The sequence below is a fragment of the Mastigoproctus giganteus genome, chromosome 8 (assembly GCF_048544385.1).
Source record: "Mastigoproctus giganteus isolate SK-2022 chromosome 8, ASM4854438v1, whole genome shotgun sequence".
Classification (NCBI taxonomy): Eukaryota; Metazoa; Arthropoda; class Arachnida; order Uropygi; family Thelyphonidae; genus Mastigoproctus; species Mastigoproctus giganteus.
The window spans coordinates 124,350,923-124,377,900 of NC_143582.1; the positions used below are offsets into that span (position 1 = coordinate 124,350,923).

Genomic DNA, 26,978 nt, shown 5'->3' on the forward strand with positions numbered 1-26,978 from the left:
CTTCTAGTTGCCTTCCGAACATGCTGATGTAGAAAACAATCATCCAATAAATCCACAAAAGCCTTGCTAGTGTGTGAGTGACCAGCCTCCAAATTCCAGTCAATATCTGGGAAATTAAAATCCCCCATTATAAGACTCTCTGATTTACTGGCCCACTCTATTTCCCTGTACAGTTTCTTATTATACTCATCAGAGTCATTAGGCACTCCTACTCTCAATTTTGATCTCCCAATGCTTATGTCAATCCAAACTGACTCGACACTGCACTGTCCAGCGATGTTGACTGGCTTCACATCCTTGGATTTTATGTGTTTCTTAACTAATAGCATAACCCCTCCTCCCTTCCTATCCTGTCTATCCTTTCTGTAGACGTTGTACTCCCCAAATTCCAGTTCTGCATTCCTTATATCTGTGTGACACCACATCTCTGATATCCCAACAATATCTGCCTTTGATGTTTTGAGCAATACCTTAAATTCATCAAATTTATTTACTAAACTCCTAGCATTGATGTTCACGCAAGTATACATGCACCTGTTTCTATTCTTAGCTACCCTAACACAACCCATGTGTTTACTTGTACCACAATGACTCCCAGCAGTCTCTGAAATATCCTGCATCTTGTTTTTCAGGCTTCTGCTCATTCCAATAGAAGCAATGCAAGAATCTCTTTCACCTCTGCCAGTGACTACTGTTAATCTATTAATCTTTGTCTCCTCCCAAGCTAGCAGTTTCCCGACCCAACTAACACTGCCTCGATAGCATCAGCAAATATTCTTGCACCCTTTCTATTTAAGTGTATCCCATCCCTGTAGAAGCAGTCTCTCCTGTTAACAAGTACAATCCAGGCTGAAAAAAATTCTACCCCTTGAGCCTTGCACAATCTTTCCAGGGCCAAATTGATCGACAAGGCTTTCATCATATACTCCCTCCTATCGTGTCTGGGCAGAATTGCAGACACTTTCAAATTGAACCCTAATTCACGGCTTTTTTTCAACAGTGACCTGTACTTGTTAAGTAATTCTGCCGGTCTCCTACTCTTGATATCATTAGTGCCAAACAAAAAAAAATTTTTTTCTCATATTGTCTTATTATAACATTCATAAATATACAAATTTGTTTGTAACATATACATATATTATAAATATTAAATAATAATAAAAAATATACACATATACTATATGTATCCCCCAAAGTTTGCATTCTCCCACCCCAGTGCATGTATCCCCAAAGTTTACACCCCCCTGGTGGAAATGCTCGGCATCCAATACTTGTTGTGGTCAATCTCACAGAGCTCATTAGTGAGGATCTCCATGAATGAAAGGATGTGCTGTAGATTGCTTCTATTCATAGATTTTAGAGGAGACTTCATCTTTTTCTTTCTCTTCCTCTTTCTGTTGGCATAATTCTTTAGCCAAGTCTTTCATTTTTTCATTGGAAAGCTGCTGTCCATGGCTATCCAACATCTCTCTTTCGGCTGTAACCTCATCCAATCCTGCCTCTTGCCCCAGCCTGATAATGTCTTCAAAAATGTTCTCCACCGGCTCTAATCCTGTGAAGTGCATAAACTGTGGGAGAAGTTTGCACTCCATACCATTCAAATGGTTCCTTGATACTTTCTACCAAGCTGCATTGATGTTATTAATGCCCTTCAAAATGTCAAATGAGCACCAATAATCCCTGATAGTTTTTTCCATTTCCATGAAGGTTTGGCGGAGGTAATGGGCTTTAAAGGTTGCTATTATCTCCTGGTCAATTAGTTTTAAAACTGAAGTGGTGTTTGGTGGCATGTAAACAAACGTTGACGTCCAGAAACGTTCCAACTTCAGCAAGGTTTACTGGATGATCAGGGGCATTGTCCAAGTTAAGAAAAGCCTTGGCTTCTCTTGACAAAAAGTGAGCACAGCAGGGAAAATAGTTTGTGTACCAATCCAAGAAGATTTCTTGTGTCACCCAAACCCTCCTGAACAGGAGGGTTTGGGTGACACCTTTTAAATGAATATAAAATATTCATTTAAAAATTGTTGATGAAGTTATGGATTATATTACATTGTGCCTCTTAACTGCTGCCATTCAATTCCATTAGCTAATCCCTCAGTCCAAAGGCAGTTTAATTATTGGAGGAATGAAAAATGTATAAAAGAAAAGAAAGAAAAAAAAATTAGAATTTATTTTGTCCAACCTCAACTACAGTTAATCTTTCTAACTAAAAGAAGTAAGGACAAAAGTGCATCTCATTCAAAGACAAGCCAAAAAAGAATCTTGAACTTGGTTTGCATCTACTTATAATAGAAACACTGACTACAGATCAATGGAGGGAAATTAGGCAGCTTTCTGAAAAGTTTCTGACCATCCCTTCCACAGTTTTTTTTTTTCCTGGAATGGACAAGAACTTTCAGCTCCTCTATATATAGCAAATGCCTTTGGCAAAACTCTTGCCCATGTCTCAGCAGCAGCATCAACCTACTCTGCTGTTCCAGAAAATTAAGACCATCACTGAATGCTGATCCATCAACTTTTGAACATCTCTATTTTTCCATATAACCAGCCTCTTCAATATTTTGAACTTCTGCAAGCCATTGGAATAGCATGCAGTAGTGCTTCTGGGCCAGATGAAATATTATGTAATGCTGCAATACCTTGATGACAGAAATTTACACTTACTGCTGGTCTTTTATAATTGAAATAATTTTCTTTCTAGAAAACATTTATCCCACTTCTTGGCATTATCCCACAGTTATAGCCTTTTTGAAGATCCCACCAATCCTTATAGACCAATCTCTTACTTCAGTTGCCTTGGTTTGGATCAAAGAAATGCAACATGTAATGAGTACTGGTCAACATGGTTTTTTCCAAAACAATTCCTCCTTAGAGCTCAAGGCTGAGTCTGTAATTCACAATGCCTTTGTGAAATATGAGCATCTTGTTGTGGGTTCCATGATATAAAGAAGGTATTTTATACCCCCTGCCATTACCATATTCTCAGTGACCTTCATGCTCTTTATCTACAAGGCAACATGCCTATATTCATTAAGAACTTCCCTCCAATATCAGAACTCACTTTCTGCAACATTCTTGCAGGAAGAAGGAATACCTCAAGGGTCTGTAATGAGCACAACCCCTTTTTGCTCTTAGGATAGATTCCATTACAAAAGAAATCCCAAATACCGTCAACTTGTCTCAGTATGATTAAAGAAGCCTATGTGCTATGGATTCATTATTATTGTGGATTATTGTGTGACACAGAGTGAAACGGAAGAAAGAATAATAATGACAGGTTTAATACTAATTGTAAAACACACATATATTAAATACATATAGCATAAAAGCTTTTATACTGCTTTCGCTTTCGCTCTGTTTCACAAAATAATCCACAATAATAATGAATCCAGCGTGCACAGGCCTCTTTAATCATATTCGAACTGTTCTTGGCCAACAAACATACGACATAGTTGCAAAACTGCAAAAGAACTTCATTTTTATAGCACAGGGTAGACAACACCGCATATCCTGGAGCAATATGGCCTTAGTTGCTAATGCTCCTAAAAACCAAATAACAAACAAATCAAACAACATCATCCTGAAAGGATTTTTCTAAAACCTCCATTTCCTAATGAATGTATGTGACGTGCCTGTCAAAACTTCAGCTACAAGACCCTCAAAATTTGGATCAGCTGCCTTCATTGCGATTTACAAAATGCTTAAACCAGTAAAGCAGCCCTGTTAGTCGAACTTAGAAGTTTAGTTCCTGATCTTGTTTACTCCAATATAATCCATACCTTGTGCTCCCAAGCTGTCGGCACCTCTGTAGCCAGGTGGGCAGGAGCAGCAGTGCATAACACACGCTTCTTGATTAGACCGGGGTTCGAGCCTGTGACCACCAAATACGGAGAATGTGGAAAGGTCAGGAAATGACCACCACATATCCCTGGAGCAATATGGCCTTAGCTGTCCTAAAAACCAAATAACAAACAAACAAACAAACAAACAACAACAATCCCAAGCTGTCAGAGAATCTGAACGCTACTGTACATGCCAAAAACTTAAGTTCACAGTTTTAATTGGTGAGTCCCTTGAATCTCGTCATCGGCATAGTTTGGCAGAACCCCCATGAGCTGGTCTAGCAAACTCTTTGCACTGAATTTCATATCAGACCATACAATTAGCCCAGGTCTTTTTCCTTATCAACTACTTTGAGTTTAGTGCTAAACCAAATGGTGTATTATTCCATGATTACTGCTACCCAAATGCATTCATTTAAATATAAATAAGTATGTCAAGTAAAAAATTTAATACACATTTAATTACAAATGGTTTGTAGCTTTCAAGGCTAAACGGGCCTCTTCATCAGCAAATACTAACAGAATGGAGATGTTAGAGACAAAATTTAAAGGCTACAGTTGTGCACGCAATGTGGTTGAATGATCAACCTCGTGCCCATGCCGCCTCATTTCACACACACAACTGTATCCTTTAAATTTTGTCTCTAGCATCTCCATTCTGTTAGTATTTGCTGATAAAGAGGCCCATTTAGCCTCAAAAGCTACAAACCATTTCTAATTAAATGTGGATTAAATTTTTTGCTGGACTTACGTATTTATATTTATATAATGGATCCCAGTACTACGGGCCCATTTACTCTCGTGTATTAATTTACATTTTTCATGGCGATTTTCGAAATCTATGCATAAATATTGGTTAAAAACAGCATTTAAGTTCTTGGAGGTAAAAATCGTGTTGGCAAGTGGTATTCTTTCAGCATCGAGAAACAGAATAATTTTTTTTCCAGCAGATTATCTCTATGATTCTAATTTCTGCATTGCTGATTAGGATATGATTCAGAAACTAATGACAGTTGAGGATAAAAAAAAAATATTGTTAACAAATTTGTATTCACTTTTGTTTTTGCTTGTCCTCTAGATCATGCAAAGCCCATGTGGTCCGTGCCAGGTTACCTAAATAGCACAGTAAGCATGTGCTTAGGACCCTCCAAATTAGAGACCCCACCTTGCAGATTGAATTGTATAAGTAGTATTATTGAAAATAAATAAAAATACCAGTTTTTCTTATTCTAAGGAAATTGAAACAGTAAAAGTACAAGCATATTTGCATGCAATTTCATCATCTGATTTAGGTACAGTTCATTTAGTTCATTCACTGTTTGTCTGTCATCAATTCAACTTCCACCCATGGCAGCCCAACTCACTTTCACCTGATGTGCGGTACAAGTTTATTAACATAGGTTACAATATACGTCATACAACAACATAGCCTGTGTGTGTGTGTGTGCAGTTCAGCTGTAGTTGATGTTGCCCCAAAGTCTTAGTTCCTAGGATTCTTGGGATGGGGGTCTTCATTTGCTACTGCATCTAGTGCAAATGTAGGGTATGCTTAATAGCACAATATTAGTATTTGCCATATGATGCCATCCTCTTTTCTTGTGTAAGTGCCCTTTTGCCATTGATTGGTAGGATAATTTTTTTAGCCTTGTTTGAACCTTTCAAGAAGCTCAGTGTCTCTTTAAGTGTGGTCTCTGTAAGTGTGGTCTCTGTATTTAAACATGGTATTCCAAATGCTCTTTCACCATTGCCATTCATAGTGGGACCATGACCACCTTATCTCTGCATGGAAATATTTGATAAATTATTCACAGGACACCATTGGGGTCTCCTTGTCCCCTGTCTGCACTGCATGGAGAACTTCGTGTTTGCCCAGATTATAAGCCCCAAATCTGTCTTCTACTCTCCTCCTCTTCCTCCTTCACTTTAACTCAGCTCCTCTTGGTGTAAAGTCGCCAGATTTTCTTTCTCAAAATTGAGTGTTTCTTTTGAATAGTATTGCAAAACTGTGAGAACATTCAAAGGAAACACTCAGTTTTGCTGAATTATATATATATAAATGTGACATAATTTTGCTGAAAAGCTAATGATAATCTTTTATTTTCCTTTAACCTTCATTACTATGCATATATATATATATATATATTCAAAGGGATTATTTGCTTAAGTAATTTTTTTAAATTTTTAAATTTTTTTTTTTACAAATAAAAATATATTTGTTTGTAAATACTTGCCCATCTTGTGCTGGCTGCAAAGATAAAGCTAGTAAGTATATATTTTTATTGATTTATCTAAATGTATGTTGTTTCCATAAGCAGTCCACGTCTGGCTATACAGCTAATGGGAGGTGAAGTTAGGAAAGTACTTAGGATAGCAATAGACACTCCTGCCCTTGTATTGCACTAATAGCTCAGAGTGTTGAAGAATTTTAGGCGAAGGACAGTGAAAAGAATATGATTGAAGAAAATACAGTTGGTACTCAGGGGGTCACGTTCCCATCCGTATTAGTAATGGTCCTGGACTGGATAGGTTTTTGCAATTTGGAAGGAGATGTCTTGGTATCTCTGTATATCCGAAATGTTATGTTAATGTCTACTCTAATGCTTAAATTAACCCTAAAGCTATTAACTATTATAATTAGAAATATATAAACCAACTAATGTTAAGAACTCAAAATTAAAAATTTAAATTATTTTAAAATTATTTAAAAATTCAAATTTAGAAGGTAACTGGCAGAATTTAGAAGGTAACCTTCTAAATTTTAATTTTTAAATAATTTTTTAAATATTTTTAAAAAGATAAATCAATACAAAGTATATATTTCAAAGATCGTTTCAAATAATAATAATATTATTATTATTATTATTACCCATATGGTGCTCCACCAGCCAAAAAAAAATTCCGGAGTTTTACCCTGAGAGAGTGAGAGAGAGAGAGAAAGAGTGAGTCAGAAGTAGAAAGGAATCACCAAGAAAGAGAAGAATGATGATACCCAGCTCAGGACCCTGGGTGTGCCAAGCCCATACTCACAAGATGTGAGCCTCTGGGTGACCATTTATGTGTGAATTCTCTAAAACTATTCAAGTAAATGTGCCATAATATCTTATCTGTATTTCCACCTAATTGTAAATGCAATTAAATTGTAGATGTAGAAATTCCATACATCACAATTTTTTTACATATACTTAAGGATTCTAGCATTCAAGAATGTTAACCATTAATAGTCTGGTTAATTGTATCACACCTTCCGACTACAGTTGTAATAAACTCACTTAAACTTACTGTCCTGAGCTAGATATCATCATTCTTCTCTTTTTGGTGATTCCCTCCTACTTCTCTCTCTCTCTCTTTCTCTCTCTCTTTTTTGGCTGGTGCAGCATAAGCCTCAGGCTTCCTTGCACCATGTGGCTAATAATAATAATAATAATAACCCCACCAACTATACTTTCCTGTAGGCGCCTCCGTAGCCAGGTGGGAAGGAGCAGCAGTGCGTAGCACACGCTTCTTGATTAGACCCGGGGTTCGAGCCCGTCACCACCAAATACGGAGGATGCGGAAAGGTCAAGGAATGACCACTGCATATCCTGGAGCAATATGGCCTTAGTTGCTAATGCTCCTAAAAACCAAATAACAAACAAACAACATACTTTCTTGAAATTCCTATATTTTTCTGTTTTCAATGATTCTTACCATTCGCATTCAACATTTTAACTACTTTGATCTTTGAAATGCAATCATTGTTAATCATCAATGCTTCATAATACATGCCCACATTCAGTGTTACTGACTTCTCTTACTCTCATATTTTCCCTACTCCACTCTTTTAATTGTTCATATTATAAGATAAAATAATAAAAAAGAAAAGATATCTGTCCGTGAAGCACCATAAATATAAAATAAGCAGTGAAATTGCAAGTTCCATGATAGCTTGTGAGAGGAAAAAATATTTTATAATTTCAAAAAACCTATACAATTACATAAAAGAAATCAACATCATAAAAGTAATCAACATCATAAAAGTAATCAACATCATAAAAGAGTTTGAATTTTTATAGAGTGATTGCAGAGACTTGGATCACTTGAAAGATATGATAATAAATATTCACCAGCTAAGGTAAGTATATGTATTATTTATAAGTCATAATTAGGTAAAACTGATTATTTTAAAACAAAATACTGCTTTACATTTAATACTGTTCTTATGTTACTTGTTTTTATCAATTTCTTAATAGAGGAAGTTGTACCTGCTCGAGGAGCATTCCGTACAATTTCCCACAGTGAAATGTTCCTTGGATATGTGGGAACAGGCACAAGTACTACCCTTCAAGGTTTTGTTGGCTGCATTCAGGGTTTAAAAATTGGTAATACAGTATTTGATCTGGAGAAAACCATTTCCCAAGATCCACAGGGTATTTCTGGTAAGAAATTGTTTATTTGCTTTAAATTTAAATTGTAATTTTCAAAAATTGTCATAATCTTGCTTTAATAATTTAGAGGAGTCTGGTATGAGAGATGTTCTACTAAAAATACAGATAAAAATTCAAGGAAGTTACTATTGCAAATATTACTATTTTATCTCCTTTACAGAATGAATTTATTCCTGTTGATTTCTTTGTGCTTAATCTATGGTTTTTAAACTTGGTGTATTTATGCCAAACAATATCCATGAACGAAGTTTCTAAATTAGCATGTTTTTTTTTTCATGCTGTTTATTGACCCACAATGTAAATAATAATGGTATAAGGTAAACAGAAGTAGGTAATAGTTTTTTTTTTTTTTTTTTTTTTATGGGATAAGGAAACTGTTTGTGTAATTAATACATTAATTGAGCAAACTCCATAAAATTGTTAATTTACACTTCTCAAAAAAAGTTAGGGCTCTCGATATTGACCTCATTCTGCAGCATATTTCATACTGCTTGTTCCTTAAGGAGTGCTTCTGTTAAAAAATCTTGACAAAATCAAGAAACTATAATGGTTATTAGAATTTTAATGTGTTAGGGAGGATCAAAAAGTTCCAGAACTGATTTTTATTTACAAATATTTGTAATAAAATATATTTTGAAAATAGTGCAATACCAGGGCAACTTGTTGCCCTGGTCATTGCACCATTTTCAAACACATTAGCATTAGTAGGGGCATATGATGCAAGAAAGCAAGCTTATACAGCATCAACCAAAAAAAAAAAAAAAAAACTTCCCATTTTATCCACCCATTCACTTCAAAAGTTTGTCTAGTTCTGCCTTGAATTTATTTAATCTGTCAACTTCCACAATGACAGATGGAAGCTTTCTCCAGCAATCCACCACCCATGACTTAAGATGACTTGCCAAAAGGTTAATTGGTCATTTGTTTTAAAGATGTGACTGTTATGATGGCCTGTTTCAAGCCTATATATGCTGGGATGCAACATTATCTCATCATCCTACAATCATCTTGCAAGGTTCCTGGATAGCTAAGGAATAGCTTAAGAATAGACAGGAAATTTCATTCTTCTTTCAACAAAAATAGAAAGAAGAATGAATGTAGAAGGCTAAAGTGTGTTCCTGAAAGGATAGCGAGCCACACCCATTTGGGTGCCATCTAATAAATTAGATACCCGTACAAACTCTTTCACAGTTAATTGCTTAGATTGAAAAACCTTTGATTATCCACTCACTCCCTTTAAGGCTTTGTCTGAGAAGCCCAGACTGAAGCTGCTGTAAGCCTTCTCACCTCAGATTCTGTGACATTGCAGTCACTTTCACACATGAGGTACACAGATCATTGGCCACCTGTCCATGACTTACAATTGGCATGAACACGATTAGCCCCTACTCTTACTAAAATTATGCTTCACTATCCACTTGCATAGTATGTAAACCACCCTATTCTAACTGTAATTCTAATGATAATAAGGGCTTATTTTACTTGTAGTATTGGTACTAAGTATATTATGTGATTTATCATTGCACAAAAATTAGCTGGTGCACAACAATGCCTAGTGAATCTGCCATTTTCAAATCTGGCCAACTGTAGAAATAAAAAGTATTTTATAAAAGCAGTTGTAGCAGTTTACTCAAGGTTGTCAACACATTTCGTGTTACTTTGTTTTCTAATCTTCCAGAAATGATACTTTTTCTCATTAATGAGGAAAATGTAAAGTTTTATTACTTTGGAGACTGGAAGAGGAAACTGCAAGTACACAACCTGTATGAGTGTAAATTGAGGTATCCCCAACTGCTAATGTAGGTTGACCCATGCCCTCTGCACTGCCAGATAGTGAAAAAAAAAAGCATGAGCAACCACCTTCCATGCTAAACAATGCCACAGATTTCCCTCTGCTATACACTGCTCCACACTGTTTTTCACTGGCAGGTGACTGTGTGCACCATCCACCAGACCAAAAGTATTTTAGATAGGCACCCGGGATCTCTTTGAATGTTTTTATAGATACATAATTCATTTGCATACCACAGGGAACCCTAAGACCTGGTAGGGCTTCTGCAAAGCAGAGAAAGAGTCCACATTTCCAACTTAATACAGGCATTGCTTTCAGATACATTGAAAAGCAAACACCATGCAATAATCCAATAGAGTGCCTTTGCTGGAAACTGTACTGCCAGTGACCATCTGAATGTCAAATAGCTTTTCAAATTGCTAAATGTCAACACTTTTTATGAAAGGGAAAAACTGCAGCCAACCATTATGTGGAACATCAAAGAGCCACAATTAATATCCAAGGTATAACTTTGGCAAACTAGCAGCTACATATGACCTTGACAAAAATCGGCTCCATCTGTGTGGTCCCATATCCAGGATGATGTCAGTGGAACTCTAGCTTGGAGACGCCTCTGTACCCAGGTGGGCAGGAGCAGCAGTGCGTAGCACACGCTTCTTGATTAGACTGGGGTTCGAGCCCATGAGCCACCAAATATGGAGGATGCGGAAAGGTCAGGGAATGACCAACCCATATCCCTGGAGCAATATGGCCTTAGTTGCTAATGCTCCTAAAAACCAAATAACAACAACAACAAAAACTCTAGCTTGGAAGAACACTGTTGTTCTTTGTTCCCTGTACTAAAATGTATTGCATTAAGCAAGCTCACTCATGAGATGGATGATATTTAAGTCCTGTGCCTTCCTTATACTGTGCCATGAAAGATTTCATATTTGGGATGGTGATTCAGACACACGCCTTTGCTGGAAACTGTACTGCCAGTGACCATCTGAATGTCAAATAGCTTTTCAAATTGCTAAATGTCAACACTTTTTATGAAAGGGAAAAACTGCAGCCAACCATTATGTGGAACATCAAAGAGCCACAATTAATATCCAAGGTATAACTTTGGCAAACTAGCAGCTACATATGACCTTGACAAAAATCGGCTCCATCTGTGTGGTCCCATATCCAGGATGATGTCAGTGGAACTCTAGCTTGGAGACGCCTCTGTACCCAGGTGGGCAGGAGCAGCAGTGCGTAGCACACGCTTCTTGATTAGACTGGGGTTCGAGCCCATGAGCCACCAAATATGGAGGATGCGGAAAGGTCAGGGAATGACCAACCCATATCCCTGGAGCAATATGGCCTTAGTTGCTAATGCTCCTAAAAACCAAATAACAACAACAACAAAAACTCTAGCTTGGAAGAACACTGTTGTTCTTTGTTCCCTGTACTAAAATGTATTGCATTAAGCAAGCTCACTCATGAGATGGATGATATTTAAGTCCTGTGCCTTCCTTATACTGTGCCATGAAAGATTTCATATTTGGGATGGTGATTCAGACACACGCCTTTGCTGGAAACTGTACTGCCAGTGACCATCTGAATGTCAAATAGCTTTTCAAATTGCTAAATGTCAACACTTTTTATGAAAGGGAAAAACTGCAGCCAACCATTATGTGGAACATCAAAGAGCCACAATTAATATCCAAGGTATAACTTTGGCAAACTAGCAGCTACATATGACCTTGACAAAAATCGGCTCCATCTGTGTGGTCCCATATCCAGGATGATGTCAGTGGAACTCTAGCTTGGAGACGCCTCTGTACCCAGGTGGGCAGGAGCAGCAGTGCGTAGCACACGCTTCTTGATTAGACTGGGGTTCGAGCCCATGAGCCACCAAATATGGAGGATGCGGAAAGGTCAGGGAATGACCAACCCATATCCCTGGAGCAATATGGCCTTAGTTGCTAATGCTCCTAAAAACCAAATAACAACAACAACAAAAACTCTAGCTTGGAAGAACACTGTTGTTCTTTGTTCCCTGTACTAAAATGTATTGCATTAAGCAAGCTCACTCATGAGATGGATGATATTTAAGTCCTGTGCCTTCCTTATACTGTGCCATGAAAGATTTCATATTTGGGATGGTGATTCAGACATACAAAAATACATCTGAGCTTTGCGAATGACTGGAACAGGAATGCGATGCATGTATCCGACTGTGCAGATCAGTTCAAGGGATTTGTTTTGCCATCCCTAGCATTCGTTATAAATGTTCTTCCCTGTCATTTCTGATGGGTCCTGTATGCCATGTGTGTGTACAATGTAGGTATTAAAATATCCATGTCACAGTACAGTACTATTACAATGGATGGAAAGTGAAAAGTTTTAAGTTTTGACAATAAAATAAGTTATTAGAGAAAGAATAAATGTGATATTGCTCACAAATTTAACTTTTTGAACACAACAATGCATGCAATTTGGAATTCAAAACAAAGAAGGAAAAAATATATACATATTGAGTCATTTGGAAAGAATTTTAGTGAAATGAAATGCATACATAAACCCAAATGGTTTAATGTCAGTGAGACTTTTTTTTTAAATTAAAGTGATGTAAACAACAAAGGAGATATCCTGGTGAATGGTCCACATTCAGTGATTAAGCCGTTTTCCCAATTAAGAACTCTCTCTCTCTCTCTCTCTCTCTCTCTCTCTCTCTCTCTGTGTGTGTGTGTGTGTGTGTGTGTGTGTGTGTGTGTGTGTGTGTGTGTGTGTGTGTGTGTGTGTGTGTGTGTGTGTGTGTGTGTTCCATTGGTTGGATGGATTGATTAATTTACTTATATATATATTTTTTTATTTATGAAAACCCCAAACATGAGAGATATTAGAACCTATAGTATTTAATGCCATGCAGGATATTGAATGTTGAGAATATGAAAGAAGATACTTGGTGACATTATACTTGAACATCTGTAAACTGTAATTTTTATGAAATACGTATGAAGGAAGGTTGTTTCAGAATAAATGAGGAAGAAGAAAAGTTGGTTCTGTAAGTTTGAAGTTGGACAATAAAAGGATGTTGAGTTGCTGCAGAATACATTTGTACTGCTTTGGAAGAGAAAGGGCAAAAGTTATATAACCCAATTCAAAAGAACAGGGCCCATGGAAGTATCTATAGAAAAGGCATACAGCAGAAGCTGAAAATCTATGAGGAAGAGAGACTCTGATAGAGATGGGTTATGAATTAACCTAACTGCTTTAACCAATTAACCACTTTTGAATGGAATCTAGACAACTGAGAGAGGTTTTGAGGCCACTACTCCAGTTGCGGGAACAATATTGCATGGTAGGGCGGATTTGCAATTTGACATAGTGAACAACTGTTTGAAGAAACTAATGCCAAGAGCAAAAGAGAGAACCCAGTTTTTTAGATGCAGAAGAAACAATATTTGTAATTTGCTTATGCCAAGAGAGATTAGAGTCAGGGTAATCCTAGTAGATATATATGTGATTTGTCCTAGAAATCAGAGTGTCTTCAAAGATAAGTATAGAAGCAGAAGAATTTTTATTGAAAAGTATATGACCAGACTGAGTTTTAGAAGGATTGAAATCAACTAAGTTATCTTTGCTCCACTGGAGAATTACAGACCATATTATATCTATCATAAACTTCTGTGTCACCTATTAATTTTTATGTATCCCAATCAGATCACCTCACAGGTGTCTAGTCTCTGACACGGTAATTTGCAAAACTTAAGCCTTTCTTCGTAAGAGCAACCCTTTGTTCCATTCACTAATCTTGTTGCTCTTCTCTGTACTCATTCCAGCAGCCCTACATCCTTCTTGAAATGAGGCCTCCAGACCTGTATACAGTACTCAAAGTGTGGCTTGACAATTGCCTTATACAAGGGGATAATCACCTCCTTATCTCTGTTAGAAAAATTCCTGTATATCATTGACAAGAAACCATGAGCTACTCTTGCAGACCGTCTGCACTGCTCAGAAAACTTCATATCTGCCTGCACAATTACCCCCAGGTTCTTTTCACTCTCTACCACTGTCAGTATAGTACCACACAGTTGATACTTTACTCTGCGGTTATTGCTTCCAATGTGCAGTACTTTACATTTGTCAATGTTAAACTTCAGTTGCCACCTTTCAGCCCATCTGCTCAACTTTTCTACATCCTGTTGCAGCAGCATACTGTCACCCTGTTGCAGCAGCATACTGTCATTAACAACCATGCCAACCTTGTACCATCTGCAAACTTGGACATTAAGTCTGATATGCCATCAGCGATATCATTAATGAATGCAGAAAACAACAATGGACCCAACACTGAATTCTGGGGGACTCCACTAATAACATTAGTCCACGAAGAGCAGCGTCCATTGATTACTACTCTCTGTCTTCTACCACTCAACCATCCCTTTATCCATAGCAGCAATTTGCCTCCAATGCACACTGCTCCAATTTGTGCAGCAGTCTTCCATTGCAACAGTATCAAAGGCCTTTCTAAGATCCAAATATATGATATCAAAATTATTCATTGCATCCAGTACTTTTGTGACTACAAAATAGTATCCAATCAAATTTGTCAGACAAGACCAATGGTGGAGGTACTCCATGGGTACCTCCACTGAGTCCAGGGAAGCTCTGATAATTATGGCTAAGGGTTTGCTTACTTCCTTTGCTGCCTCCTTTAATATAACTGGATAGATTCCATCCACCCCCATGTGCTTTTCTTATGTTTATCTTCAACAATTTCTCCTCCACTTTACTCTCAGTTATTACAAGATTATCTAGCTTGCTGCCAGAGTTTAATGCATGTCTGGCATTCCCCCTCGCTGAATAACTCTTCATTTATGAATGTAGATGCAAAATATTCATTTCAGTTTGTTAATTACATGAGCAGGATCATCAACAGGTGAACCATCAATATCAAGTGGACCAATCTGATTTATCCCCTTCCTTCTAGAGTTTACATAAGTAAAGAACTCCTTGCTGTTTTTCTTTGCATCCTCTACCAGTCTGCTGACTAGCCAGACGTCTTCAAAGCCACTAAGTGGATTTTCTTATTTATTGATTTGAAATTATTGTTTTTCTAAAACTTTTGATTTAAATTTAGTAGTATAGCATTATTTTGTGCTTTTCTGATTAATCTGGTATATTTCTTCTTTACTCGGACTTGTAATTGCATAAAAGTATCAGTAAGGGTATCAAATCCATGTGTTACAAGTTGCAATTCTGCTGAATGAGAAGTTTTTTAGCCATATTTAGCCACTTTATTGACCAATTGTTACATCAAATTATTTTCTATAAGTAGCTTATAGACCTAGTCAGAATCGTTAGTTAATTATTACTTAAGTGTCCGTAGATTTACCGTTCGTAACCCGCCGCCATTGTTATACGATATAACGTTATATCTCGAACTAGATAGCGTTAGTATAGTATAGTATATAACATAATATTGTCAATTAATCAGTAAAATCTATTAATTTTGTTAAACTCTGTTATCAGTTAAATTGTACTTTTAACTAAATACATATAACGACTTAGATTACAAACGTAACATAATTAATTAATACATAACTTCATACGGAAGTTATATAAATGGAACTCGTAGATAATATTTGATACTGAAAAATATATATATAGCATTATAACTGTGTTGGGATACAAGTTTAGGGTTATAATTTTGTACTGAAATTGAAATTTTATTGAAATTAAATCGAAATCATGACTCAGACCAGAGCAGCAAAGCAAAAAAGTTCAAGCTAACGGGAGTGCTGTGGCTCAGAGGAGAACTGAGGGGGGGGCAGTTGCCATCTGAATCACAGCCTTTTAAAATGCACTGCTTGCATGATGTTTGTGGAGCAATCGGGTACGGGACATGATATTGATATGGGGATGTCTTTGTGTGTGCGCAATGCAAGGAGTGTAATGAAATTAGGTGATAACTCAGCATTGTTATGGGCTTATATCAGAGCTTGAAGGACAGGGAGGATGCCCTCGAAGAATCTAAATTGAGGGGCCCATCAAGCTCTCAGCCGCCCACATCAACGCCAGAGCTTGCACTTGGTCATCACGCAACACAGTGGCAACCCCCAAGGCAGAATGCGCTGGGCCCACAGGAACTAGTAGTTGTTGGTGACTCTATTGTCAGCAAAATGGGGACCATGCTTTGTAAAAAGGATAGGTGGAACAGGACCAGGGTAAGTCTCCCAGGGGCAAAGGTTGATGATGTTGTAGAACGGATATAATCTTTTAAGGGCACAAAAGGTGATATAGTTGTACACGTTGGCACTAATGATATTAAGAGTAGGAGACCGGCAGAATTACTTAACAAATACAGGTCACTGTTGAAAAAAAGCCGTGAATTAGGGTTCAATTTGAAAGTGTCTGCAATTCTGCCCAGACACGATAGGAGGGAGTATATGACGAGAGCCTTGTCGATCAATTCGGCAATGGAAAGATTGTGCAAGGCTCAAGGGGTAGAATTTTTTTCAGCCTGGTCTGTACTTGTTAACAGGAGAGACTGTTTCTACAGGGATGGGATACACTTAAATAGAAAGGGTGCAAGAATATTTGCTGATGCTATTAAGGCAGTGTTAGTTGGGTCGGAAAACTGCTAGCTTGGGGAGATACAAGGACTAATAGATTAACAGTAGCCACTGGCAGAGGTGAAAGTGATTCTTGCATTGCTTCTATTGGAATGAGCAGAAGCCTGGATAACAAGATGCAGGATATTTCAGAGACTGCTGGGAGTCATTGCGGTACAAGTAATCACATGGGTTGTGTTAAGGTAGCTAGGAATAGGAACAGGTGCATGTATACTTGCGTTTACACCAATGCTAGGTGTTTGGTAAATAAATTTCATGAATTTTAGGTATTGCTCAAAACATCAAAGGCGGATATTGTTGGGACATCAGAGACATGGTGTCACACAGATATAAGGAATGCAGAATTGGAATTTGGGGAGTACAATGTGTACAGAAAGGATAGACAGGATAGGAAGGGAGATAGGGTTATGCGATTAGTTAAGAAACACGTAAAATCCAAGGAAGTCGACATTGCTGGACAGTGCACTGTCGAGACAGTTTGGTGTGACATAAGCATTGGGAGATCAAAATTGACAGTAGGAGTGTGCTATAGGCCTAATGACTCTGATGAGTATAATAAGAAACTGTACAGGGAAATAAAGAGGGCCAGTAAATCAGAGAGTCTTATAATTGGGGGATTTTAATTTCCCAGATATTCACTGGAATTTGTGGGTTGCTCACTCACACACTAGCAAGGCTTTTTGTGGATTTATTGGATGATTGTTTTCTACATCAGCAATGTTCGGCAGGCAACTAGAGGGAGTAATACTCTTGATTTGATTATCAGTAGCGATTCTTCATGCATTAAGAATCTGCAGATAAATGAACCACTAGGTGGCAGTGATCACAGTGTTCTGAAGTGGGATTTACCCAAAGAGGTAACTACCATCAGGGGTAAAGGGAAGGGTTATTGCTTATGTAAAGGCGACTACGATGGTCTGAGACAGTATTTAAATTCTATACAGTGGGACCAACTGATGATGTTACCAACAGCAAATTCAAAATGGGAAGCATTCAAAGAACTTATCTTGGAAGCTACTAGGCTTTACATACCAACTAAGAAATATTGTTCAGGGTTTAGGCCTAAATGGATGTCAGATGAACTAATGAGACATATGGCAGAGAAGAAAAATGCATGGGATAAATATAAATTGGCAATTGACACAGAAGCCTATGATGGATATAAGTTGATCATTAACCAAGTTACAAAGGAGGTTAGACAGGTGAAGGCAGATTATGAGAAATCTTTGGCAAGGGATGCAAATAAAAACAGCAACTAGTTCTTTACTTATGTAAACTCTAGAAGGAAAGGGATGAATCAGATTGGTCCACTTGATATCGATGGTTCAACTGTTGATGATCTTGCTCAGGTAGCTAAAAAACCAAATGAATATTTTGCATCGACATTCACACATGAGGAGTTATTCAGTGAGGGGAATGCCAGAGGTGTATTCAACTCTGGCATTAAGCAAAATAATCTTGTAATAACAGAGAGTAAAATGGAGAATAAATTGTTGAAGATAAACACAATAAACACACCTGGGTTAATGGGATCTATCCAGTTATACTGAAGGAGGCAGCAAAGCAAGTAAGCAAACCCTTAGCCATAATTATGAGAGCTTCCTTGGACTCAGGGGAGGTACCCACAGACTGGAGATGTGCAGATGTGACCCCAATTCACAAAGGAGGATCAAAGGCTGACACAAGTAATTATAGACCTGTGAGTTTAACTTCTGTTCCAGAAAAATTAATGGAGGCACTGGTTAAAGAAGAACTGCAAGATCATCTAGACAAGACTTAAGTTATAGCTCGGACACAGCATGGTTTTGTTAAGGGAAAGTCTTGCCTTACCAATTTGATTGGATACTATGATGCAGTCACAAAAGATTTGGATGCAGGGAATAACTTTGATATTATATACTTGGATCTTAGAAAGGCTTTTGATACTGTTGCACATGGAAGACTGCTGCACAAATCGGAGCAGTGTGGCATTTGAGGCAAATTGCTGCTATGGATAAAGGGGTGGTTGAGGGGGAGAAGACAGAGAGTTATAATCAATGGACACTGCTCATCATGGACTAATGTTATTACTGGAGTCTCTCAGAGTTCAGTTTTGGGTCCATTATTGTTTTCTGTATTTATAAATAATATTGATGATGGTATATCAAGCTTAATGTCCAAGTTTGCAGAGGATTCAAAATTTGACAGGGTTGTTAAGGACACTACTGACGCTATGCTGCTGCAACAGGATCTGGAAAGGTTGAGCAGATGGGCTGAGAGGTCGCAAATGAAGTTTAACATTGACAAATGTAAAGTACTACATATGTGAAACAGCAACCCCAGAGCAATGTATCAACTCTGACAACTATCAACTCAATGTATCAACTACACTGACAGTGGTAGAGAATGAAAAGGACCTGGGGGTAATTGTGCAGGCAGATATGTTTTCTGAGCAGTGCAGATGGGCTGCAAGAGTAGCTCATGGTGTCTTGTCAATGATATACAGGAATTTTTCTAGCAGGGATGAGCAGGTGATTTTTCCCTTGTATAAGGCAATGGTCAGGCCACACCTTGAGTACTGTATGCAGGTCTGGAGGCCTCCTTTCAAGAAGGATGTAGAGCTGCTGCAACAAGATTAGTGAATGGTACAAAAGTGTTGCTCTTATGAAGAAAGGCTTAAGTTTTGCAGATTACAGTGTCTGGAGACTAGGCACCGGCGAGTTGATCTGATAGAGGTGTATAAAGCCTTGAATGGTTTGAGCATGCTCAATGCTGATAGTATTCTTCCTCCTGCTTAGAATAATCACCTGAGATCGCATAAATTCCAATTGAGATAAGACAGATTTAGGATAGATGTGCGGAAATTTGCCTTTAGCCAGCGGGTAGTTGGTTGGTGGAACAGACTTCCATCCATTATTGTGGAAGTTGATAGCCTAAATAAGTTTAAGGCTCAGCTGGACAGGTATTTCGAACGAATGGAGGGGTGAAGTGGAAGTTTTTTATTTTTTTTTTGGCTGATGCTGCATAAGCTTCCTTTCTTGCATCATATGCCTGTACTAACACTAATGCTAATATCAAGTGGAACAATATGATTCATCCCCTTCATTCTAGAGTTTACATAAGTAAAGAACTTTTGCTGTTTTTCTTTGCATCCTTTACCAAAGATTTCTCATAATCTGCCTTTGCCTGTCTAACCTCCTTTGTGACTTGGTTACAGACCAGCTTATATCTATCATAGGCTTCTGTGTCACCTATTAATTTTTATGTATCCCATGCATTTTTCTTCTCTGCCACATGTCTAATTAGTTCATCTGACCTCCATTTAGGCCTAAATTTTGAACAATATTTCTTATTTGGTATGAAAAACCTAGCAGCTTCCAAGATTATTTATTTCAATGCTTCCTATTTTGAATTTGCTGTTGGTAACATCATCAGTTGGTCCCACCATATACAATTTAAACCAGACCACCATAGTCACCTTTACGAAAGCAAAAACCCTTCCCTTAACCTCTGATGGTAGTTACCTCTTTAAATAAATCTCACTTCAGCACACTGTGATCACTACCACCTAGTGGTTCCTTTATCTGCAGATTCTTAATGCAGGAAGAATCACTACTGATAATCAGATCAAGAGTATTACTCCTTCTAGTTGCCTCCCGAACATACTGCTGTAGAAAACAATCATCCAATAAATCCACAAAAGCCTTCTGGCCCTATTCTGGCCCACTCTTATTTTTTTACACAATTGCTCATTATACTAATCAGATTCATTATCCTATAACACACACCTACTCTCATTTTTCCTTTCCCATTACTTATGCCACACCAAACAGACTCAACATTGTGTTGTCCACCAACATCAATTGGATGCACTTCCTTGATTTTGTGTTTCTTAACTAACAGCATAACTCCTCCCTTCCTGTCCTGTCTATCCTTTGTGTATACATTGTACTCACCAAATTCCAATTCTGCACTTCTTATGTCTGTGTGACACCACGTCCCTGATATCCCAACAATATCTCCCTTGATATCTTAACTAGTACTTCAAGCTCATCAAATTTATTAACATTGGTGTACGTACAAGTATACATGCACCTGTTTCTACTCTTAGTTACTCTAACACAGCCCATGTATTTATTTGTTCCACTATGACTCCCAGCAGTCCTGGAAATCCCCATTGTCTTGCTTTCCAGGCTGCTGCTGCTCAATTGCATTTCAATAGAAGGAGTGCAAGAATCAATTTCACCTCTGCCAGCAGCTACTGTTAGTCTATTAGTCCATGTATTCTCCCCCCCCAAGGTAGCAGTTTTCCGACCCACCTAACTCTGCCCTGATAGCATCAGCAAATATTCTTGCACTCTTTATATTTAAGTATATCCCATCCCTGTAGAAGCATTCTCTCCTATTAACAGAGACCAAGGAAGCGTTGAACGGAGTGTACTGGAAATGGTGGGAGGTGGTTTATGAAGATTGTCAATACATGAGTTGGAAGAAAAATAGGATGCTAGTAGGTCAGCTTTATCTTTGGCTGAAGTGGCAATGAAACCATCTAGTTTTGACAGAGATTCGCAAAAGTTGTGGCTGGTAGTTTTGGCAAGAGACCAGAATGTTCAACTGCCATTTAGACAAGAAGCAAGTTTTCTACTCTTAGCCTGTTTGAAATATAGTTTGGACTGATTAATAACTGCTTTAGCATTCTTTGCTTGCTTTGGTGTAGGCAGAAAATCAACCTGGAAATTTGGATACAAGCCAATTGCTATTATGCAACATTCTTATCTTGAACAGCCTTAGCACAATTATTGGAAAACCAAGGTTTAGATAAAGGACAAGATTTTAAGGTGGAGTTTGGAATAATGGATTTCATCCCTACAAGAATAATTACACTGACACATTCTGAGCAAGCATTTATATCAGATTTGAAACAGCAATCTGACCATGGAAAAGAAATCCTGCAGATCATCCATTTTGCATTAATCTGACCATGGAAAAGAAATCCTGCAGATCATCCATTTTGCATTCTTGTAATGCCAAATAACACAATGTTGAGAATGGTGATATGAGAAATGCTCCATTTGAGAAGACACCATCAAAAAGTTGTGATCTGAGGTGCCTAGAGGACCACTCACCTTGGCCATGTACTTACAAGGGTTGTTTAGTAAGAAAAAGATGACCCTTATTGGCTGCATGGTTAATGATTGTCAGATATTCTGGTCGGTAAATGAACAATCTGTGCAAGGTCATTAGCAATTGCAAAAGCCTCAGCATCTCGACCAGCTGGGTCTGTTGACTGGAAAACAGAAGCCAGCTGCAGTTGGGGAACACTAAAAGTGCCAAAGAAAATTACCTAACTGTTAGGAAAGTTGGACTGGAGAAAGTCAAGTTTCAAAGAGTTTCAAGTGATTACTGTAGTTGGGAGAACAATAGAGGCAACAAATGAATTTGACGGAATGTGGTAGAGAGAGATTTTAAGCCAAAGAAAATTGAAAAGAGACGATTCCAAATTACTAATTCTCTGACAGGGATTATCAGAATGGACATTTACACAAGTAACACCTTTGAAGCAAAAGAAATCATACAGCAAATAATTCAGACAACTGAGATGAGCAGTAGTTGAAACAACCAATAACTGGGATTCTGTCAGAAAAATTAAGTGGAAATGGACATCATTGAGAATAGAACTGAGACCACATATATTTGTGAAATGAATGAGAAAGTGTTTGGGAGGTTTAGATCTTTTCACAAATAAGTTTATTCTGTTATTATACAATTCATGGTCTTTTTAGAAATAGGAAAAGGTGGCGAGGACATACTGTATGAATTAATGAAATTTTTGTGTGGTGTACACACACATGGTTTGAATATATCCAGCTCCTTTACATAATGTGGCCTCTACAATGCCCCCCCCTGCACATACACTAGCTGATTCGGAAGCCTCATGGAGAGTTACCATTAGGTTTGGTCCAGTGGACTGTGTAGTGGCCACTCTGCAAACACCATTTAAGAACTGTACCTTCGAAATGTAAGGAAGATTGGATCTCGCTATGATGTCCCTCATCCTCAAAACACATCAATCATTAGCATTAGCGTTAGTTGAGGCATATGATGCAAGAAAGCAAGCTTATACAGCATCAGCTAAAAAAAATAAATAAATAAAAAACCTTCCCATTTTTGCCATCCAGTCACTAAAAATGTTTGTCTAGTTCAGTCTTAAATTTATTTAAACTATCAACTTTCACAACAATGGATGAAGTCTGTTCCAGTAATCAACTGCCCACTGGCTAAAGACAAACTTCCGCTTATCTATTCTACAACTGCAAAGAGTTCTTTACTTATGTAAACTCTAGAAGGAAGGGAATGAATCAGATTGGTCCACTTGATATCGATGGGTCAACTGTTGATGATCCTGCTCAGGTAGCTGACAAACTAAATGAATATTTTGCATCGACATTCACACATGAGGAGTTATATAGCGAGGGGAAAGCCAGAGGTGTATTCAACTCTAGCAGTAAGCTAGAGAATCTTGTAATAACTGAGAGTAAAGTGGAGGAGAAATTGTTGAAGATAAACACAAGAAAGGCACCCGGGGTGGATGGCATCTATCCAGTTATATTAAAGGAGGCAGCAAAGGAAGTAAGCAAACCCTTAGCCATAATTATGAGAGCTTCCTTGGACTCAGGGGAGGTACCCACAGACTGGAAATGTGCAAATGTCACCCCAATTCACAAAAGAGGATCAAAGGCTGACACAAGTAATTATAGACCTGTGAGCTTAACTTCTGTTCCAGGAAAATTAATGGAGGCACCAGTTAAAGAAGCACTGTACGATCATTTAGACAAGACTTCAGCTATAGCTCGGACACAGCATGGTTTTGTTAAGGGGAAGTCTTGCCTGACCAATTTGATTGGGTACTATGATGCAGTCACAAAGGAACTGGATGCAGGGAATAACTTTGATATTATATACTTGGATCTTAGAAAGGCTTTTGATACTGTTGCACAGGGAAGACTGCTGCAGAAATTGGAGCAGTGTGACATTGGAGGCAAATTGCTGCTGTGGATAAAGGGGTGGCTGAGGGGGAGAAGACAGAGAGTGGTAATCAATGGACACTGCTCGTCGTGGACTAATGTTATTAGTGGAGTCCCTCAGGGCTCAGTGTTGGGTCCATTATTGTCTTCTGTATTCATAAATGATATTGATGAGGGTATATCAAGCTTAATGTTGAAGCTTGCAGACGATACAAAGGTAGGCAGGGTTGTCAAGGACACTATGCTGCTGCAACAGGATCTGGAAAGGTTGAGCAGATGGGCTGAGAGGTGGCAAATGAAGTTTAACATTGACAAATGTAAAGTACTACATATGGTTAACAGCAACCCCAGAGCAGCGTATCAACTCTGTTGTACTACACTGACAGTGGTGGAGAATGAAAGGGACCTGAGGGTAGTTGTGCAGGCAGATATGAAGTTCTCTGAGCAGTGCAGACGGGCTGCAAGAGTAGCTCATGGTGTATTGTCAATGATATATAGGAATTTTTCTAGCAGGGATAAAGAGGTGATTATTCCCTTGTATAAGGCAATGGTCAGGCCACACCTAGAGTACTGTATACAGGTCTGGAGGCCTCATTTCAAGAAGGATGTAGAGCTGCTGGAACAAGTACAGAGAAGGGCAACAAGATTAGTGAATGGAACAAAGGAGTGCTCTTACGAAGAAAGGCTTAAGTTTTGCAAATTACAGTGTCTGGAGACTAGGCACCAGCGAATTGATCTGATAGAGGTGTATAAAGCCTTGAATGGTTTGAGCATGCTCAATGCTGATGGGATTCTTCCTCTCGCTCAGAATAATCACCTGAGAGGGCATAAATTCAAATTGAGGAAAGATAGATGTAGGATAGACGTGAGGAAATTTGCCTTTAGCCAGCGGGTGGTTGGTTGGTGGAACAGACTTCCATCCCTTGTCGTGGAAGTTGATAGCCTAAATAAGTTTAAGGCTCAGCTGGACCAGTATTTTGAATGAACAGAGGGGTGAAGTGGAAGTGGTTTGTGTTTTTTTTGTTTTTTTTTTTGGCTGATGCTGCATAAGCTTGCTTTCTTGCATCAAATGCCTCTACTAATGCTAATGCTAACTGCATGATGGAAGAGATAGGGAGTTGCCAGAGCTCTGCTCTGGAGACTAAACATGGGTTCCGCCACTTCAAATCTCCAATAAGTAGAGTGGTGGCATGTGTATTTATGTATGATTATGTGATATTACACATAATCATAAGTGATATGTGTGCATTTTTCACATATTTATTATGCATTTATCACACAACTGTGTGTGTGTGATAAGTATGTTTTTTTATATCTGTTAAGTTTTTATATTAAATTTTCACTAATTTCAATGTAATTTAAAAAATTGATGACCTCTGTTATAATGTCAGTTGGTTATAACACCAAGAATATTGTGGTCTCTTCGATGATGCTATAACTGAGTTTGACTGTATTAAATCTTTCAAATTAGTATGTTGGCAGATGTGGGAGTATATATATATATTTTTTTTCTATAGTTTAAGTTATCATTATTTTTGGATTTTTTTACACTTTTAGTTATATATTTTATTGTTTTTTTTTTTAATTTAATTATTACAGTTTATTTTATATATTTTGTTTTATATTAAAGATCCTTTACATTAAATTGACATTAGAGTAACAACAACAACAACAACAGTGCATTACATTAGGCTTATGTAGAGGCACCTCCGTAGGCAGGTGGGCAGGAGCAGCAGTGCGTAGCACATGCTTCTTGATTAGACCGGGGTTCGAGCCCATGACCACCAAATGTGGAGGATGCGGAAAGGTCAGGGAATGACCACCGCATATCCCCGGAGCAATATGGCCTTAGTTGCTGATGCTCCTAAAAACCAAATAACAAACAACAAGAAGCTTATGTAGAAAATATTTATTAATTAAAAACTGACACCAAGTGCCTAGCAATTTAGTGATTGAGCAGTTTCTACTGCCAACTTATAGCAAGCTCCAAATAGAATACAGTATTATAATTCCAAAGAGACATTAAAACCAAATCTCTCTTTAATAAAGTGTGAAGTCCGAGAGAAAGAAACCAAAGACTCATAAGGAAAATCACCATGTGTTATTTTCTTCTTCTTTTTTTTTTTTTTTTTTTGTTATCAAGGTTAATCACTAATTACCAACCACTTGATCACTAGGTGGCACCGCTCCTGTCTTCCAGTGGCAAGACCAGTAACACGGAAATAAATTACACTCCTGGGCAAAAAAGGAGCAATCGTGATAAAATGCTTAAACCCAGCTCAAGCTGGCATCTCCCTGGTTTGAACTCAACAGACAGAAAAAAAATAATAATTGCACTCACAGTGCAAAAAGACAATGGACCAATACAAACCAACTCCACCGTCCTACTTCCCTTATCTTGCATTCCCTGCCAGAGCAGCTGATCAGTAAATTCTTGCTTTTGTTATACAAAGATGCCCGGAAACTAGCAGGAATGCTTAAAATAGTTTGCAGATTGGAGTTAGGACATCCGCTAGTTAAAACCTCCCATTACAGGCACTCAGAACTGTTGCTCAGTGCCACAGTATTTGGGGGAATCATAATGAAAGTCACTCCACATATGACTTTGGACTTTTCGAAAGGAGTAATAATGGAATGGGACTTAAGAAACAATGCAGAAGAAGAAACAGTCCAAGAATTAAAAGGCCAGAAAGTAATTCACACCAAAAGAATTTCAGTTAAAAGAGATGATATATTTATTACAAATAGAACATAATCTCTCCCAAGCACATATTTGATTTATCAAATATGATAAATCATATAGTCTAATTACCGATATAGTGTTGTAGGTGCCAGAAGTTCGGTCATTCACAAACAGCATGCAGGGGATATGCGTTTCTGATATTCACAGACAATATCAGCAATGAAAGGATAGAGGACTTGATGTCAAAATTTGCAGATGGCATAAAGATTGGGAGAGTTATTAATGATTAATGCCAAACAGCACTCCTTTGGGATGACTTGAACAGGCTCCAGGAATGGACAGAAATGTTTTAATGCAGTGAAATGTATGGTCTTACGCTTGGGGAATAGCAATTCCAAAATAACTTATACACTTCTTGGTGTTGAATTAAAAACAGTAGAGAAAGAATGGGATATGGGATTTAATACAGGCATATATGAAGCTCTGAGCAGTATAAACAGGTGGAAAGGCAAGCCCATGGTGTCCTGTCAATGATTTATTGAACAATATCCTGTAGAGATAGGGAGGTCATAATACCACTGTATAAGGCAATTGTAAATTGCATTTGGAATACTGTGCCCAAGTA

The 26,978-nt window shown here is 37.9% G+C and overlaps 1 protein-coding gene across 1 annotated transcript in view; it reads left to right on the forward strand.

The window, feature by feature from the left end:
- Positions 1 to 26,978, forward strand: part of LOC150081798 (axotactin-like) — a 638,696-nt gene that overhangs the window by 356,646 nt on the left and 255,072 nt on the right. Inside the window, exon 22 of the mRNA XM_090378896.1 lies at positions 8,072 to 8,257. Coding sequence (XP_090235022.1) covers positions 8,072 to 8,257 — 186 coding nt within the window. The remainder of the gene's footprint in view (positions 1 to 8,071; positions 8,258 to 26,978) is intronic.